We start from the raw sequence: 18,402 nt of genomic DNA on the forward strand, positions 1-18,402 counted from the left end.
TTCAACATTGTTACCAAAAAATAAAACATGTAATCAATTTTTTCGTTTCCATCCATGCCCGTCCGGGGCCCCGGTGCTGCCATACCAACCCCACATGGTGGCTCTGGCTGGAATGCATAAATGCTGAGCCTATTTTTTTTTTAAGATCACGTCACTCCCGAAGAAGACCTCACCATTCGTTCAAGTGAAACGTCGAGAGAAAAGACTACGATGACCACAAACAGCCAAAAAAAACAACTAAAAATTATTGGGAAATAACTTAATAAATATAATCGACTCAACAAATATTTCAAATTCTGATATTTAAATTTCACCTTTGAAAATTAAAATTCAGTTATTCATCACCTTCACTCATTTATATAGGCATCTCTTCCAATAAGTGGGATATAAATTTGATTAATTCTAATTTGAACTCACAATCAATGTGAGCAAATGCTTAAAGGGGAAGAGGGGGAGCGTCACGTTATCTTTTGATATTTCTTCAATATCAATCTACAAAATATTAAAATATTTTACACTACGTTTTGTGTGTTATAAAATCTATATATATAAAATTGATTTTCTGTCTGTGTGTGTATGTATGCTCTCTATAAAAATCTACAATTTTAGATCGATCGTCGCCAAATTTTGTATATATACCAAATGGGACCCGACTTGAACGATAGGCTACTTTAAAATTTCGTCAGAGCTGAGCAAGTGCCCCAAATGGGCAGAAAACTGTCGGGCAACAATGGTTTCTCAACAATCACTTTCCGAACGTTTACTTTGGTTACCGTGGTTCCCTAGCAATGCGTTTAAGACGTGTTTTATGCCTTTACAGTGGTTTGTCATTTCTTCAACGCTGTCAGTATATGTATAAAATTTATGCTTTTATAATGATTTGCCACTTTATTCAATCTTCCCAGTTATGAGAGCTTTTTGAATAGACACCATCATCAGCATCACTTTGAGGGTAAGGCAAAGGATGATCCCCTATAGAAATCAGTGTTAAAATGCCGATTTTAATGTAGAAATGCGGAAATTTGGTGGAGTTTTCCGCCCCATCAATAATTTTAAAAGTTGTATTGAATTCTCGATTTTTGAAATATTGAGTTCGCTTAGAGATAGATATGCGATTAAATATGAAGTAATTAGCCCCGGACCTACTTTCGAGCTGGATATTCATGCAATAACATTGATATCAACTTTTTATTTATATCTTCTCAAGCATGAAAATTAATGTCTCCGCGAATTGTCTTTTGATATTCAACTGCATAAATTCATATAGTTTAGGATGTTTTAAAATTAATTATGGGCCCATAAAGTGCATCGAAGAAATTCCACAGCTTTAAATAAGCATTTTTTGAAGCAGAAAAAGGCAGAGATGGATGACTTGAAGTTCAAAGCAGGGAATCGAAATACCTAGCACCCTTTAAAGAAAGAAAAATATATATATATATATATATTTATTTTTTTACGTTTCTTTAAATCTAGATTTGTTTTTTTCATGAGTCGCGTAGGAAGTCGCCATATTGGTGAACTTGGACACGGTTTGCAATTCCCTCAAAGAAAAAGGGAGGTATCACGTGGTCCAAAAAAAGCCTCATTGAAAAAAACCCGGGCAACGCCGGGTATTATAGCTAGTATTTTATATTTTGTGTTACAAAATATTAAAATATTTTATAACACACAAAACGAAAAAAATTGAATTTAAATGTTTAGGGTTACATAGTATACGTAGGTGTTTCATCAACATATCATAGGCTTACATAGGTGTGCAGCACCCATTGAACATAGAAATTTTTATTACTGTAAAAGACATTAATCATAGTATGCAATTAAAATATTTATGTAAGATTGGTATTTTTTTTCCTCAAATGCAATTTCACTTTCAGAAATACAGTCGAATCCCGTTATAATGAACTCTAAGAGACCGGAGAAATCACTTCGTTATTATGAAATTTCGTTATAAAGGAATTCCAGGGTTTTTACATTGTTCCTGGATAAACTTTTCTGGGGGATTAGAAAAGTGTTCGTTAAAACGAGATTTTCGCTATAACGATATTCGTTAAAACGAGATTCGACTGTATTATCAAGTTCATGTTGGCGTTATCTAATGACATTATTGTGGATTTTTTATTTATTAGTGTTAATGAGTATGTTGTTTTCTAGCTGGTCATAGCGGAAGAAACTAGATAATTTTAGGGGGAATTTATTATGTGAATTTAAAAATTACATGAAGTCATACGACACAAAAAAAAAGTGATTTATATAAAACATGTATACTCACCACGATTAGCTTCTCCTTCCAAGGACCTGCCATGAATGATGACGATCATACATACTCGTAGAGCTATTACTTGCATGTTATGCATGATTTGTGATGTTAAAAACGATTCACGGTATGAACTAGAAATTCACAAAAATTGTGATAACAGCTTATAATAACATAGAATCTTTTACAAACGGGATAGGAAATACTCTGTGCTGAAAAAAGACTTGCAGAAATAAACTATGACATATACACAAAGCACGATAATAAACAGCACATCGGTGGAATGATAGCGCCGCGTAGTGGTATCTTTTGAAATTAGTAACTCCATACAGGATATAAAAATTTGAGAAATGAATAGAATTGATAAAAATCAGAATCGAATGTATTCCATACAGTAAAATAGAAATCACTCTTTTTTCTTGACAATAAAAATGATTCCCCTCACCGATCACTCTGATGCTAATTGATTTACGCAATGTCTCACCGACGCCATTTGACACCTCACACTGGTACATCCCTTCAGCGTTTTTAGTCACATGTTCAATGACGAGTGTCCCGTTCTTTACTACAAGCTTCTGGTCATCGCCTTTCCCTATGTCTGAAGGGTAGGTGACACTTTTGAATGTACCATCATGATCTGAAAGCAATAGAAAATAATTATCTATCTTGTGTATAAAAATACAGAGAGGACAGAAATCTAAATTATATAGAAGGCAACTACACACCGTTTCTCTTGTACCATGTTATAACAGGATCGGGTTTCCCACGAGCCGAACATGGCAGTGACACGGTCTCAGAAGACATCATTTCTTTATCTGTTGGGAACGTTATCCAGGATGGCGGAACTGTCAAAAAAATTACATTTTCCCATTACTTCACGATTCTTATTCCGATGAATGCCACAGCAGCATGGAACTTCATGTGACGTACTAATAAAAATATTCAAGTTTGGAATACCTAGGACGACTAGATTTGCCGTGAAGGAGTCCGAATGGGAATCGGAACTGGCAATGCAAGTGTAGTTGCCACTGTCGGATTCCGATACGGGTTCGATCATGATTGTTGAGACGTCATTGGCGGTATTGACTCTCACGTGACTAACGTCAGAAACGGGCTTGTTGTCTTTTGTCCAGTGGAATTTGACGTTTTTGCCACCGCTGGTCGTGCATCCCGTGAACACTCTCTCCCCGGCTACGATATTCGAAGGGAAGGTGAACTGCTGGACCTTCCATTGGGCTGAAAACAAAAAGAGATTCCATCTATCATTTAGTTTAAAATATCGCATGTTCCAACCATTCATTCATTAACATTTATTCCTATTAATAATTAACACTACAAATCATTCTTTAAAATTTTATCGGAACACTGAAAATAAACTTCCAAATATACAATCCAATTATTATTGATTTTTTATTATATATTTTTGGTATAAAAAGGTATTGATCTAGTCTGAGAAATTCGAAGTACATAGATTTACGAGTAGTATTGGGAGAAAAATACATTACAAACACATACATAACATTACACTTGTACATTGAACATTTTCTCAGCGTTTCGTACATTTCTGACCGATACATTCATGTACGGAAAAAATTACCCATCGAAAGAAATATACAGTAAAACCTCTTTTTTTTGCGATCTCCGGTGGGACAAAAAACTTCGTCCGTAAAAGAGGGGTGATCGTTACTCAGGGTTTTGAAAAGCGTGCTTTTATTATACACGGAGAAATTATTATTTGGCCCGTAAAAGAGGGATGACCGCATCTGAGGTGATGTCCGTTAAGAAGGGTGTTTTTTTCTGTATATTTTACTTATGGTAAAATACACAGGCATACATCAGTAATTCATGCTACAAACATAAGATAAACTCGAACATGGGGCCCAATTTTAACTTGGAGGTCCTGGACAGGGTAAATCATACACTAGACCTCAAAAAATGTCTGGTTTTAAAAAAAAATTTGTGTAAATTTCATGCCCTAAATTAGTGATTGTTCATGCAGAAATCCAGCTCGAACAGTCCGTAACATAAGTTTCTTTTTTTTAGTTGGCAAATAAACTTACTCGGTGTCACTTTCGTTATTCCCTGTTTCGTTTTAATACACAAGGTCACTTTTGGACATGTGTCAATGCTGCTATCAAGCTCTTTCTTTAAAAAGGAGCCATAGAAATCATCTGTTCCTCTGAAACTTTTCCATAGTGACGAATTAACCAAAATTAGTGACGAGTAAACAAGGATTTATTATCTATGAAAGCTAGACACGGGACCGAAGAAAAATGACGACTTAACCGGAGTTACTAAGCATACTGAGGATTTACTGTAGATTTATGAGCCCGAAAACGTGTAATTTTAAAAAAAAAATCCCAATTAGTGTATTAAGAACACTCGAAAGACTGAAATTTTTGTTTCCTAAATTAAGATTGGAATTTTATATTTTCAGGGAAATAATTGACAACCGTTTCGATAAAACAATACCATCCTCCATACCATCAATATCGGCTGCAGTTAAAAAAAATACATAAGCTTTGGCCGTTGAAATGTTAACTCATGCATCCATTTTCACTTCGAAATTTGTTTGCTATCTGAAGGGTCTTCTGGGCCTAATTTAAGAAATTCGAAGTAATGGGGTATAATTCCATTTTCTTGTTTTTATCATCCATTCAGATTGCAGAGGTTACTTCACCTATTACATAGCAGTGGCTCTTAACCTTTTTATCGAACAGCATCCCTCAGGTAAATGTTTCTTCTCACATCCCCAGTGGAGTTTCAATAACATTAAAATTAATTTACATTAAATTAAAGACAAAAATACAGATACGAGGCCTCAACAGGCAAAATGCCAAACGAAGAGAATGTGTTCTCCAGAAAAGTTAAAAAAATATCCATTGTTTGGTTTCAATTAAGATTTGAATAATAATATGGTTAACTACTATATATGGTTACAAAAAAAATTTACGTATAAGATCTCTCAAATTATATAGATTTTGTTTCAAAATATCATAATTGCTATAAGATACAAAAATCATAGACCAATTCATTCGTCGTAAATTCATAGACCAATGCAATGGTCTTTTTTTTCTGATTTCTATTATCAATATTTGTTGTACAATCAAACCAAATTAATCATTTCCATAATTTAACGCTCATAAAAGTATTGCATCCATTTAATTTTACAAAGAATAAATTACGAAATCGATTATTTATCTCACTCGCATGCCGTGATAATTAGCAACATAATTTAATTTTGATGCGTTTCATAATTTGGTGGATTTATAATAATAATTAGATTGGAATAGGAAATATATCAAATCACTGTGAACATAGAATAATGGAGCAATATATAAATCAGTCGTCAATAGCATTCTGTGTATAATAGAGAGAAGATTAAATCAATTATAAGAATGCTAAAGCTCAATTGTAAGAGATCGATTTTAGGAGAACAATAAGAGAAGTACAAAAGAACAATTACAGTGATATGCATTTATATACGTAAGCGTAAATGAACTCACCATTGATCTCGGGCAGCAGGATGACCAAGAGAATCGCCAATATCACCATATTTTCCAAATAACCAACACGAAGCCGGACTTGATGGTTATAATTCGACTTAGACATCCAAAACAGACCGTGTGTGCGTGCATACTGAAGATAATAAATATCCTTGACTCTCTAGAATTTTTTCAAGACATTCGTGATTATCACATGGACCCGTTGTGCCCTCTATTGGTGATGGGATGTACTAATCGCTTGGTAATAATCGCAAAACAAAACGTACTAGCGTTCATTATAAATAAATCACAGGACATTTGTTAGAAAAATAATTAACTTTGAATGAATAGATTCCTTTCGTGTAACTCACCAATCACCTTGATACCAATGGTCTGAGTCAGGTTATTGCCGACTCCGTTTGACAGCTGACATTCGTAGAGACCTTCGTGTTGTTTCTGAACGGCATTTATGAACAGAGTGCCATTCGGTTGAAACACGATGTCATCGTGGTCAGTGCCGACGCTGCCCTGAATGGCAGCACCAACTTTTATCCACTTGTTCGATGGTACAGGTTTACCTTGACCAGAGCAATCGACGCTGACCCGTTCGCCACTGACCACTTCTGTGTCTCTGGGCTTGCTTTTCCACGAAGGTGGCACTGAAACAATGAGCATGAGTGGTGATTATGAGCAAAGTGATTAAGACTATTGAATATAATAATGACCATACTAATGTGTGGTCTGTCTTTACCGGATACGGAGAGCTGCGCCGTGAAGCTGTCGGTTATTCCAGAGGACGAAGAAGCGACGCAAGTGTAATTCGCGTCGTCGTCTTCTCTCACGGGTTCGATCCAGATCATGGAATAATCCGGATGATTCTTGACGCTCACTCTTGCTGAAGTTTCCATTTTCTTGCCGTTTTTCAACCATTCGAAATGGAGGTTTTTGCCCGTAGTCGTTGAACAAATCGTCGTAGCCCTAGTGCCTGGAGTCAGAACAGGTGGAAATATAAAAGGCGTAATACTCCATTCACCTGAAAAATCCAGTTCAAAACACATTTTCATATGAACTATTTTCATAAGATTAAATACGATGTCGTTATGATGTGACAAACATAAATTACCGCTAGACTTCAACATTGAAGAAATTAATGTAGTTCAAATAAAATAATGTAGTTTATGACTCAAAAGAATCATTCGAAAATAATCTTTGGAAAATTCTATTTTTAATCGTTTTTTACCCATGATATTCAATAGCCTTTAATAACTATTTCTTCCACTATTTAATTCCATTAGTGTAATTGAATATTTTTGTGGCACGTGATTATTCGGTGTTTCCTTGTTGTTTTTTCTATACACACACAGATGATGTAAAATTTACATCCATAAAATAAGATACATATCAATATACAGTCGGTTCGCGATAAGTCGAAATCCGATACCTCGTATATCTTGTTAAATCGAATTTTTCGTGAGGCCTCAGACGTTTTTTCGGTATTTTCAATGTTAAAATTTTTACTGGAAGTTTTCTTTTTCTAAGCTGAATTCTTCGGGAATGAAAGAAATTTAAAAAAAAATAACATTTATATATAGAATTTAGCATTTAGCATTGAGAGTTTAGCAGTGGAATTTTTAAAATTTAGCAACAGAATTTAAAATTTAGTAAACGGAATTTAAAATTTAGCAACAGAATTTAAAATTTAGTAAACGGAATTTAAAATTTAGCAAACAGAATTGAGCATTTAGCAAACAGAATTGAGCATTTAGCAAACAGAATTGAGCATTTAGCAAACAGAATTGAGCATTTAGCAAACAGAATTGAGCATTTAGCAAACAGAATTGAGCATTTAGCAAACAGAATTGAGCATTTAGCAAACAGAATTGAGCATTTAGCAATAGAAATTTAGCATCTAGCAATGGAATTGTGCATTTAGCAATAGACATTTTGCATTTAGCAATAGAAATTTAGCATCTAGCAATAGAAATTTAGCATCTAGCAATAGAAATTTAGCATCTAGCAATAGAAATTTAGCATCTAGCGATGGAATTGTGCATTTAGCGATGGAATTGTGCATTTAGCGATGGAATTGTGCATTTAGCAATGGAATTGTGCATTTAGTAATAGAAATTTAGCATTTAGTAATAGAAATTTAGCATTTAGTAATAGAAATTTAGCATCTAGCAATAGAAATTTAGCATCTAGCAATAGAAATTTAGCATCTAGCAATAGAAATTTAGCATCTAGCAATAGAAATTTAGCATTTAGCAATAGAAATTTAGCATCTAGCAATGGAATTGTGCATTTAGCAATAGACATTTTGCATCTAGCAATAGAAATTTAGCATCTAGCAATGGAATTGTGCATTTAGCAATAGAAATTTAGCATTTAGCAATAGAAATTTAGCATCTAGCAATGGAATTGTGCATTTAGCAATAGAAATTTAGCATTTAGCAATAGAAATTTAGCATCTAGCAATGGAATTGTGCATTTAGCAATAGAAGTTAGCAACAGAATTGAGCATTTAGCAATAGAAGTTAGCAACAGAATTGAGCATTTAGCAATAGAAGTTAGCAACAGAATTGAGCATTTAGCAACACAATTGAGCATTTAGCACTACAAGTTAGCAACAGAATTGAGCATTTAGCAATAGAAGTTAGCAACAGAATTGAGCATTTAGCAATAGAAGTTAGCAACAGAATTGAGCATTTAGCAACACAATTGAGCATTTAGCAATAGAAGTTAGCAACAGAATTGAGCATTTAGCAACAGAAGTTAGCAACAGAATTGAGCATTTAGCAATAGAAGTTAGCAACAGAATTGAGCATTTAGCAATAGAAGTTAGCAACAGAATTGAGCATTTAGCAATAGAAGTTAGCAATAGAAGTTAGCAACAGAATTGAGCATTTAGCAATAGAAGTTAGCAACAGAATTGAGCATTTAGCAAATAAAACTTTGCATTTAGCAGTAGAATTAACAGAATTGAGCATTTAGCGATAGAATTAACAGAATTGAGCATTTAGCAATAGAATTAACAGAATTGAGCAAATAAAATTTTGTATATATTTAGCAGAAAAAATTTTTCATTTATCAAATAAAATTTTTCATTTATCAAATAAAATTTTGCATTTAGCAAATAAAGTTTTGCATTTAGCAAATAAAGTTTTGCATTTAGTAATCGAATTTAGCATTTAGCTTTAGAAGATTCATTTGTCTTTTTGCAAAAAAAAAGCGCACAACTTTCCTCATGTAAGAAGGACAAAAAGAGACACAGTCAAAAACCACTGCATTTTTTGACAAAAAAAAAGTCTTCAATTTATTTATAATTCTTTTCATAAAACCACCGAAATTCCAGAATAAATGCATACTTTCAGCATTTTTTTTTCCTATTAATCGTATGGTATTCGCGTTTTTTAAGATTATTTTTTTCTTAATCTTCAAATTTAATCAAATTTCTTTCAAGAAAATATTTCACCGTTGAATATTCTTCATTTTAGAGCACATTTTAGCCATTTTCGAATGCATATTTTTGCACCGCTGAATACATGATTTTTTCCATTTCTTGCACGCGCATATTTTTCAGTTTTACCGCGTATTTTTCTTTTCTTTTCTCTTATCTTAGGGCTTTTAATGTGCGTATTTTCCCCCCATTTTTGCGCACATTTTTTTAATTTTTCTGCAATAGTAGATATTTTCCATTTTAAGCCAAATTTCTGCATCTTCAAAAATCAACGGGGTTTTTCTCCCATACTTTAGCATTATTAGATGGATTTATTTCTATTTTTCGCACACATTTTTAGTTTCATGTCATATGTGTCAGAATTTTTGAATGATGATTTATCTTAATTTTTAGCGCATGTTTAAGCTTTTTAATGCATATTCCAACGTTTTTTAGCGCATGCTTTGCCATCTTTTAGCGCATATAATCCGGGCTCTAATAATGACAATGTAATAATTATTTATGTGTTGATTATGTAATTGTCAATGAAACGTGTTTTTTTGTAATGCAAACATGACTGGGTTATCGATTAGTGTTAGAAAAGCTACAGAATCATTTTCTTGGCTAGTAGTTAGTCATATAGGAAAAATGAAATTACATGGACATGCATGCTTAAACTTCTTATAATAATTTTGGTGATAAACTTATGACTCCATGGAAAAATGCAACGAAATCCTTGAAAACTTACCGTGGTTAGCAAATCCCTCGTTGAAGCTTCCATGAATGATGATGACCGTCATCAATAACGATGCTTCCTGAATGATGTACATGATATATACCGTAGGATTGTCAGTATGAAATTTCAAAATGTGAACCAAATATTTAGAGATATAATTATAAAGTAAGAATTTAAGAGGAGTGATGATAGTCACCGCCACATCACAGTCACGAACTCATTGATATACAAAAGACATATACAAGATAATAAACTGCACATTTGTGGAAATACAGCGCCACGTAGTGGTAGACATCTGAGTTAATAACTTCACAAGAGTGGAAATTTCTCCCAAAGCTAAAAAAAATTCCATTATTTTTTCATGAGAAAAGAAACTCTTATTTTCCTCACCGATAACCCTGATGCTCACTGATTTGCGCAATGTGTCACCGACACCATTCGATACCTCACACTGATACATCCCTTCGGCGTCTTTAGACACCTGCTCGATGACGAGCGTCCCGTTTTTTACAAGCAGCTTCTTGCCGTCATCATTTCCAACGTCCGAAGGATAGATGATGTTCTTCAGTGCGCCATCGTGATCTGTGAACAAATGTAAATTACTGTTCGAATACGAATGCAAAAGGAAATCTAAGAGCAAAATTTAAAATGTTGCAAAATATTTAGAGAACGAAATCCACTCACCGTTTCTCTTATACCATGTTACAACCGGATCAGGCTTCCCATGAGCCGAACATGGCAGCGACACCGTCTCGGAAGACATCACCTCTTTATCGGATGGGAAAGTTGTCCAAGATGGTGGAACTAAAACGATGAGCGTCGCGGTGAAAGCGTCCGAATGGGAATCAGAGCTAGCGACACAAGTGTAATTGCCACTGTCCGACTCAGAAGCGGGTTCGATCATGATCGTCGAGACGTCATTAGCGGTGGCCACTCTTACGTGTTTGTGGTCGGACACAGGTTTGTTGTCCTTCGTCCAATGAAATTTCACGTCCTTACCCCCGCTTGTCGTGCACAAAGTGACCACTCTTTCACCAGCAATGATATTCGACGGGAAGGAAAACTGTTGAACTTTCCATTGGGCTGAAAAAGTAGGATTCAATTGGTCATACTGGTGTGTCGAAAAAGAATGGATAATACAGTCATAATCGGTTATAACGACATCAAAGGTTCTGTGAAATTTTGTCGTTATAAACGAGTTGTCATTACAACCAAGATTAACTTTTTCAAGCCCTTATACAGGGTGTCCCGCAAGTCCTATTGCTTCCTTCATTTCATCAACCGTTCATCGTAGAAGAATCCCAATTATGCTCAAAATGTGCTCAGGAACTATGTTGTACCAGTTCCACGAAACAGCGTGTCATACAATAAAAATCTAAATTTTTATACGGTTCCCTTGTCGTCTAACTTCCAATTAGAAAGTTGTTGACCTGTCGCTCCTGAGGCCAACGAAAAATTCCATGTTTATAAGTGCAATATTGACTGAGATGTTTCTGAATTAGAAATACAGAGAAAAGTTGGGGAAGAATATCATTAATAAGGGAAACGAGCGTAGTCCGTTACATGATGCTGTTCTTTCCCAACACTTTTCTCAGCGAATATCGCACTTAGAAACGTGAAATGTTTTTGCTAGCCTCAGAAGAGACTGGGCAAAAACTTTCTGATTGGAGTTTTCGGAACAGCGTCTCCATATAAAACTTTAATTTTGTTTTTATTGCGTGGAACACTGTATTTCATCCTCAAAACTGGTGCAGGGTGATTTCTGAAGGTGTCACGACAGTTCAGCGCCGACGATTCGGTGTAGTGATTGTGTTTTGTAAATAACGATTCCCTTCCCACTTTTTTAGACTTAGGACTGGCATACTATCAAAATTCTCTGAAATGATTTTGCTCTTCAAATGCTCTGTTGCGATGCTCAGAATGTTCTTGACCGAAGATGTTCTGCTCTAATTTAATTTGTTAGCTTCTGCACTTTCTGAAGAGCCGTTATGAATTTCCAAACATTGGGATGATGGACATTAGTGGTGCTACTAACGAATCATGGACGCCCTCAATATTATCATTGGTCTTTGCTAAGCCATCAATATAGTGGCGTCGAACTCGCTCCATAGTTCTAAAGCAAATTTTGGCTCTCTCCTATAATTTCTTCGTGTTGGCTTTCCAATCCAGGTGTCTTCGAAATAATTTACAATATCCTGCAAATCTTCACTGTCTCTTTAGAGTACTCGGTAATCTTAAAAAATTTTCAACTACGTCTCTGGCTGGTACGAATGCTGATGCAGCTAATTTTATGACATTCAATGCAAAATCATTGCCTGTCGAACGCATTTAACTTGCAATTTCTCTATCAGAAACAGAGATAATAAATGAGGTTTATGAATTATAATATTAATCCAGGGCTTGACAAATCCCAAGCGCCACGGCCCCAAAGCGACTAAAAAATTGGTATTGGTGCCTGAAATTAGCTTTGTGTAGTTACTAAATTGCAGGCTGAGAGCAGCACAAAATGTTCAGAATTTTTAGCAGCATATTTGCCAACATGAAAGAGGATCACTATGCCCTGAAAAAAAAAAATGACCATTAGTTTGGACCTTTTTTCCCACGCAAAAGTTTTTCGGAGCCTAAAACTTTTTTCTGGCACCTATATTTTTTTGCGATTTGTCCAGCCCTGTATTAAGCATTTTACTTTTTCCATTTATATCTTTATTATTACTAACATTTTTTTTTGAATAACTGTGATAGCGCTGATTTTCTTGCGCTGACTTCACGTAAGATTCATTTCTGAACACATTTTGAGCATTTTTCGGATTGGAATCGTACCTCTAGTACGAACGATCGATAAAATCAAGGCCGAATAATAACTTACAGGACACCCAGTATAACCGAGATAGAATAAAGCTAAGGAGTTGTCAAAAACATTATATATTTTTTTTTTTTTATTATTCAGTCAATACAAAAATTACAAATGCATAGATTTATGTATTTCTAGTTGGATTTACTTGTCACATTGGCATCTCCATTTACACGTGTGTTACAAGATTTTTCCACAAATACTGAAACCTATTTATTTTATTTATTTTAATTTCCTAATAGTTTATTCAGGAAAGATTGGACATAAAGGCATTCGAATTATCACAAACCAGAAATTATTCGACGATAATAATTATCGATTCCTTCCGATTCACGTTGGTCCTGACCAAAGCAACGTGGGGTATATTGATGTGAATTCACTACTGGTTGAATGAATTTGGTTTTTTCTGATTCTGTTCCGTAATTTCACACAACGTCCAAACGCCCGTGCTCACTAAAGCATCGATAATCAAAATGCTAACAGAAATCTAGTGGACTATTTAATTATTAAAGCAAAGAGCATAGATAGTGTAATATGGAAATGTGGCTATAGGACGCCTTCTCTCCGATACTTTCCCGCGAATCAGCTGTTAGTTGGAGGGTTATGGTTTTCACGTTATCTTGTCAGCTGAGAACTTTCTCGCCTACAAGTTACTACAGCAAGCTATTGATGTTCTGTATATTACAGCTAATTTAGTACTTACATATGTTTAATAAATATTTTTACTGTTGCGTGAGTATAAAATAATTATAGGAAAAATAATAGAAAATTGTACTTTGCTCTCAATTATGGTCCAACCATTTTTTATGGATCACATGCTGTTACCCGCAGCTTCGCTCACGTGGATTTGGTAATCTAAAATTACTCGTCGGCGATTCTTCCATGTAGCATTTGAACCTCTCAGGACCCCCTTGGGGGGATGAATTTTCAGAAATCTCGTCCTATTTTATAATGTGGGTTTCTACATTATAAAATATAATATTGACTAAATTTCATATTTATGACTTCGGCGATTTCGGCTCAGTGATGATTGCTCCATACAACCTTTGAACCTCTCTCTCTCTCTCTCTCAGGGGGTTGAATTTTGAAAAATTCTTTCTTAGTGAATTGCAATACAAAAATACTGACCAAATTTCATATTTATAGCTTCAGCGGTTTCGGCTCGGCGTGATTTCTCCATACGATGCCCCCCCCTCCCATTGAACTCCATTATGATCCCCTTAGCGGTTGAATTTCGAAAAAAAACCTTCATGGTTAGTCTTTACGTCATGAAACGAAACTTTTGATCAAATTTAACGATGCAGTTTTGGCTCGGCATGATTTCTCTAAGAACCCCCCCTTTTTGACGTGGTCGAATTTAGAAAAACCCCTTTTCATCTTCTTCTAGAGAGGATAAAGATGGATGTATGATATAGTTGTAGTACATTCTCTCAACTAGGGTTCACAAGCGATTTATAACACAAAATATTTGATGGATTATAGTTGGGACTTCATAACATAACTATGTATATGGTCCAAAATTTAATTTTCAAAAAATCCACATTTAAACTGCATAAGGAATAAAAAAGTATTTAATATTAATGCTTGATCTTTCTGCAGGCAATACTCGTATCAGAAAAAAACATTGAGTAGCTTGAATACAGAAGTTATGATAATTAAACTAGAAAATGGTGCTATTTTGGACCATAGTTGCGTGAAAATACTGAAGTTGTTTTTTCTGATTTTTGATTTTGTGCAACCCCGATTCTGAATTATTTTTGCTCTCAAACTATGAATTTGTTTTCTCGAATTCTGAGTGAAGTTTGAAAAAAATTAGCTTGTTCAGATTCTGTATTACCTTTTTCAAATTGTTTTTCATCGATATTGAGTTCGGTTTCACTGATTCTGAATTTGCTTTCACTGATTCTGAATTTGCTTTCACCGATTCCTAATCTGTTTTTTCTCCAAATCCGAATTCATTCTCACCTATTATAAATTCTGTTTCGCTTATTCTGAATAATATTTCTTTGATCCTAAATTCTAGTTCTTTGATTCTGCTTTCCCCAGTTCTGAATTTCAATTCTCAATCTAAATGATGTTTCCACATGTTCTGAATTCCGTTTCTTAAATTCTGAATTTTCCTTCTGTAACTGAATTTTCCTTCAATAATTCTGAATTTTCCTTCAATAATTCTGAATTTTCCTTCAATAATTCTGAATTTTCCTTCAATAATTCTGAATTTTCCTTCAATAATTCTGAAGTTTCTTTATCTAATTCAGAATTCATTTTTTCCAATTTCTAAATTCTGTGTCTCAGATTCTGTAAACTCCATTTCTTTAATTCTGAATTTCTTTCTCCACACTATAAATTTGTTTGCTCCGATTCTAAATTTTGATTCTTAGATTCTGAATTGAATTTCTCTCATTCTGCAGATTCTGGTTTTTTTTTTTTTTTTTTTGCCAATTTGAGATTTGCTTTCACCAATTAGGAGTTCGCTCTCTCATTTTCTGCGAATTTTCTGTCTCTGACTTTGCACTATGTTTCTCTCATTCTGAATCCCATTTCTCCGACTTTAAATTATTCTTTGGATTCGCTTTCGTCTGTTTCTGAAGTATTGGATATTTTTTGTACAATTGTTATAGTTATTGTATTTTCATTTTGTAAATATGAACATCATCAGCCAGATGAAGAAGGACGGCAACTAGCTTTGTTATTGAACGGACTTGTCTATAATTATTACTTTTTAAATAATTGCCCAGGTATTTGCATAGCTTTGATTATTGGAATGCATTTGCGATGAATCAAGTATATCAAATAACTCTTTCAAGTTTCATATCCGTGTTGAAAGGAAACGTATGGCCCGTCCAGGATTGTGTTTTAGATGATGGCGTTTTATTGCGTGCCAAACACATCCTCTCTCATGTCCCTAACACTTAAAAAAACTCGTCATTCCAGAACGAAGTTGGCAACTTATTTTTCATAGCGTACCACTCGAAAAGTTAAATTATTTTAATGCCAAAAATTATGTGCTTAAATTATACATATGAATGTTTGTATAATTATATTGTACCAAACATGTATAATATAATTATACTTATACATGTGTGGCATTATCTCACAGACAATAAATTCATGCATTTCTTATATTGACTCGATTGATACCATAAAAGATTTAAATTAAAATATGGATACACCCTAATGTATATGGTTATATATATATATGAATTCCCGAATTACCATGAAATATTAGAACTAATTTACTCTTTCGTGAGTAAGTTATGAAACATACTTTATTTACTAATTTGCACGTGGATATATAAAAGATATCACATCACTATGAGGTGGTAGAATAATGTACAGATCAATAAACTGTCGTAAATGACATTTCGTTTAGACGACAGTAATTATAAATGATGTAAATTTATATGGTATAATAGATAGACTCACCTTTCATTTCTGGCAGCAGAATGACCAGGAGAACCACCAATCTCTTCATATTTTCCAAATAACCAACACAAAGCCGGACTTGATGGTAATAATTTGGGTTAGACATCCAAAACAGACCGTGTGTTCGTGTATACTGAAGATAAAACATATATTCTCGACTCTAGAAGTTTTACAAGATATTCGCGATTATCACATGGACCCATAGCGCCCTCTTTTGGTGATGGGATGTATTAATCACTTTGAAATGATCACGGCGATGACCAAACATACATAGTATTAAAAATAACTGCAAGAATAAACATTTAAATATCGAAACTATTCAATTTTGGTGCATGGGTTAATTCGTGTTACTCACCGATTACCTTGATGCCGATGGTCTGAGTCAGGTTATTGCCGACTCCGTTTGACAGCTGGCATTCGTAGAGACCTTCGTGTTGTTTCTGAACGGCATTTATGAACAGAGTGCCATTCGGTTGAAACACGATGTCATCGTGGTCAGTGCCGACCCTGCCCTGAATGGTTGCACCAACTTTTATCCACTTGTTTGATGGCACAGGTTTACCTTGACCAGAGCAATCAATGCTGACCCGTTCGCCACTGACCACTTCTTTGTCTCTGGGTTTGCTTTTCCACGAAGGTGGCACTGAAACAATGAGCATGAGTGGTGATTATGAGCAAAGTGATTAAGACAAATGGCTATAATAATAATGTATGGGTCTATCTTTACCGGACACGGAGAGCTGCGCCGTGAAGCTGTCGGTGATCCCAGAGGAAGAAGAAGCGACGCAAGTGTAATTCGCGTCGTCGTCTTCTCTGACGGGTTCGATCCAGATCATGGAATAATCCGGATGGTTTTTGACGCTCACTCTTGCTGAAGTTTCCATTTTCTTGCCGTTTTTCAACCATTCGAAATGAAGATTTTTTCCAGTCGTCGTCAAACAAATCGTTGATGCCTTCGTGCCTGGAGTTGATCCTGGTGAAAACATGAACGATTGGATTTTCCATTCATCTGAAAAATTCAGTTCAACAGACAGTTATAGTCACAAAGGCTAATGTGTCTATGAGAGAAAATCCTACTTGAACATTATCAGCCAAAATTTCTATCTAAACTAATTTAAACAGCTAAAAACCGACACCAATACAGCATATACAAGGCAACAGTAATATCGTACAATTCGAACGATGTGATTTGAAAATATCGTGTTATGTCCCTAACGATATAACTTAACATTTTGAATTGAATGAATAAAAAAGTGGTCATGAGATTTCATTGAGTCTTGGATCACATTAAAATGGCATTCTCAGGGATATAAAAAGTAGGACGGGGGGGCCTATATATATATATAATAAACCAATAAATTGTCCACATACACACCCCACCCAAATAACTTTAAAAATGATACAATTTCTGCTTTGGCACAATCATTAGTTGCAATCTACAACATTTGTATTATTTGGCATTATATTGATGATTCCCTCCTGAATTAAAATCAATTATACGAATTTTTTTGATAGGTTTTGGTAAAAAAATAGGAAAAGGGAGTAGGACAAAAACTAGGGCAAAGCTGGGAAAGTAGGGCATTTTACCAAAAAGTAGGGAAAAGTAGGACGAGTGGGAGTCCTGCATTCAGATTATTCCCTTGACATGAGTAAACATGTACGCTTCTGATACTACTACGCTATACTGATTTTCATTCGTTCTGAACTGAGTAGTTAAAATGATTTACTTGCAACGTTATAATGCATGTACTGATGTACTGTATATACTATAGAATCCCCCGTAGTAGTGTCGTGATCACCATCTTCTCCTTTTGAATATTTTACCTTTTCGACAGATTTTCTTCTCATTCTAATTAAGGAGAGACTTTTTTTGACTCCACTCTTTCGCAATTATCTTTTGCTTGCCACTTTTTCATGCACATGACTATAACTGGTGCGCCACGATATAGGTTATATTGAGAATGGCACCCAGACATTTAAACATAAATGTAATATCATTTCCTTCCCACGCTTCAATTAACCAATCAAATTTACACCTATTTTTTGTAACGTAGAAGTATTTCTTGGTTACTTTCACTTTCTTCGCGGCCGTTTTGCGTGTACGTTCACGTTTTAAGTAGTTCCCTGGGGTGTTCATAATTGTTGAGCGGGGGACCCCCCCCCCCCTTTAAAAGGTTGGAAGTGTAGTATTCAGTGCCTGTTGGCCGTCCCGTG

The 18,402-nt window shown here is 34.8% G+C and overlaps 2 protein-coding genes across 12 annotated transcripts in view; both read right to left on the reverse strand.

Annotated features, from left to right (window-relative positions):
• Positions 1-18,402, reverse strand: part of LOC149065206 (cell adhesion molecule Dscam1-like) — a 147,018-nt gene that overhangs the window by 90,141 nt on the left and 38,475 nt on the right. Inside the window, exons 1-4 of one of the 11 annotated variants that reach the window (XM_089254512.1) lie at positions 5,761-5,864; positions 3,212-3,490; positions 2,980-3,099; positions 2,700-2,891 (exon numbers count right to left, since the gene is read on the reverse strand). The exons of 7 other annotated variants lie outside the window; for them this stretch is intronic. In XM_089254512.1, the coding sequence (XP_089110638.1) occupies positions 2,700-2,891; positions 2,980-3,099; positions 3,212-3,490; positions 5,761-5,809 (640 nt within the window). In that variant the 5' untranslated portion in view covers positions 5,810-5,864. Of the gene's footprint in view, positions 1-2,269; positions 2,412-2,699; positions 2,892-2,979; positions 3,100-3,211; positions 3,491-5,760; positions 5,865-10,301; positions 10,494-10,595; positions 10,995-16,188; positions 16,297-16,543; positions 16,832-16,915; positions 17,198-18,402 lie in introns of those variants that run through there. 3 more of the 11 variants (XM_089254513.1, XM_089254523.1, XM_089254519.1) reach the window with 3 other exon arrangements.
• Positions 6,056-10,104, reverse strand: LOC149065207 (cell adhesion molecule Dscam2-like). Its single transcript, XM_089254531.1, has 3 exons — positions 9,924-10,104; positions 6,491-6,772; positions 6,056-6,398 (listed from the first exon to the last, which is right to left on the reverse strand). The coding sequence occupies exons 1-3, from the start codon at positions 10,003-10,005 to the stop codon at positions 6,073-6,075; spliced, it is 690 nt and encodes a 229-aa protein (XP_089110657.1). The 5' UTR covers positions 10,006-10,104; the 3' UTR covers positions 6,056-6,072.

The sequence above is a fragment of the Pholcus phalangioides genome, unplaced genomic scaffold (assembly GCF_987345545.1).
Source record: "Pholcus phalangioides strain wild (caught in Gottingen) unplaced genomic scaffold, Ppha-v1.0 ptg000041l_1, whole genome shotgun sequence".
Lineage (NCBI taxonomy): Eukaryota > Metazoa > Arthropoda > Arachnida > Araneae > Pholcidae > Pholcus > Pholcus phalangioides.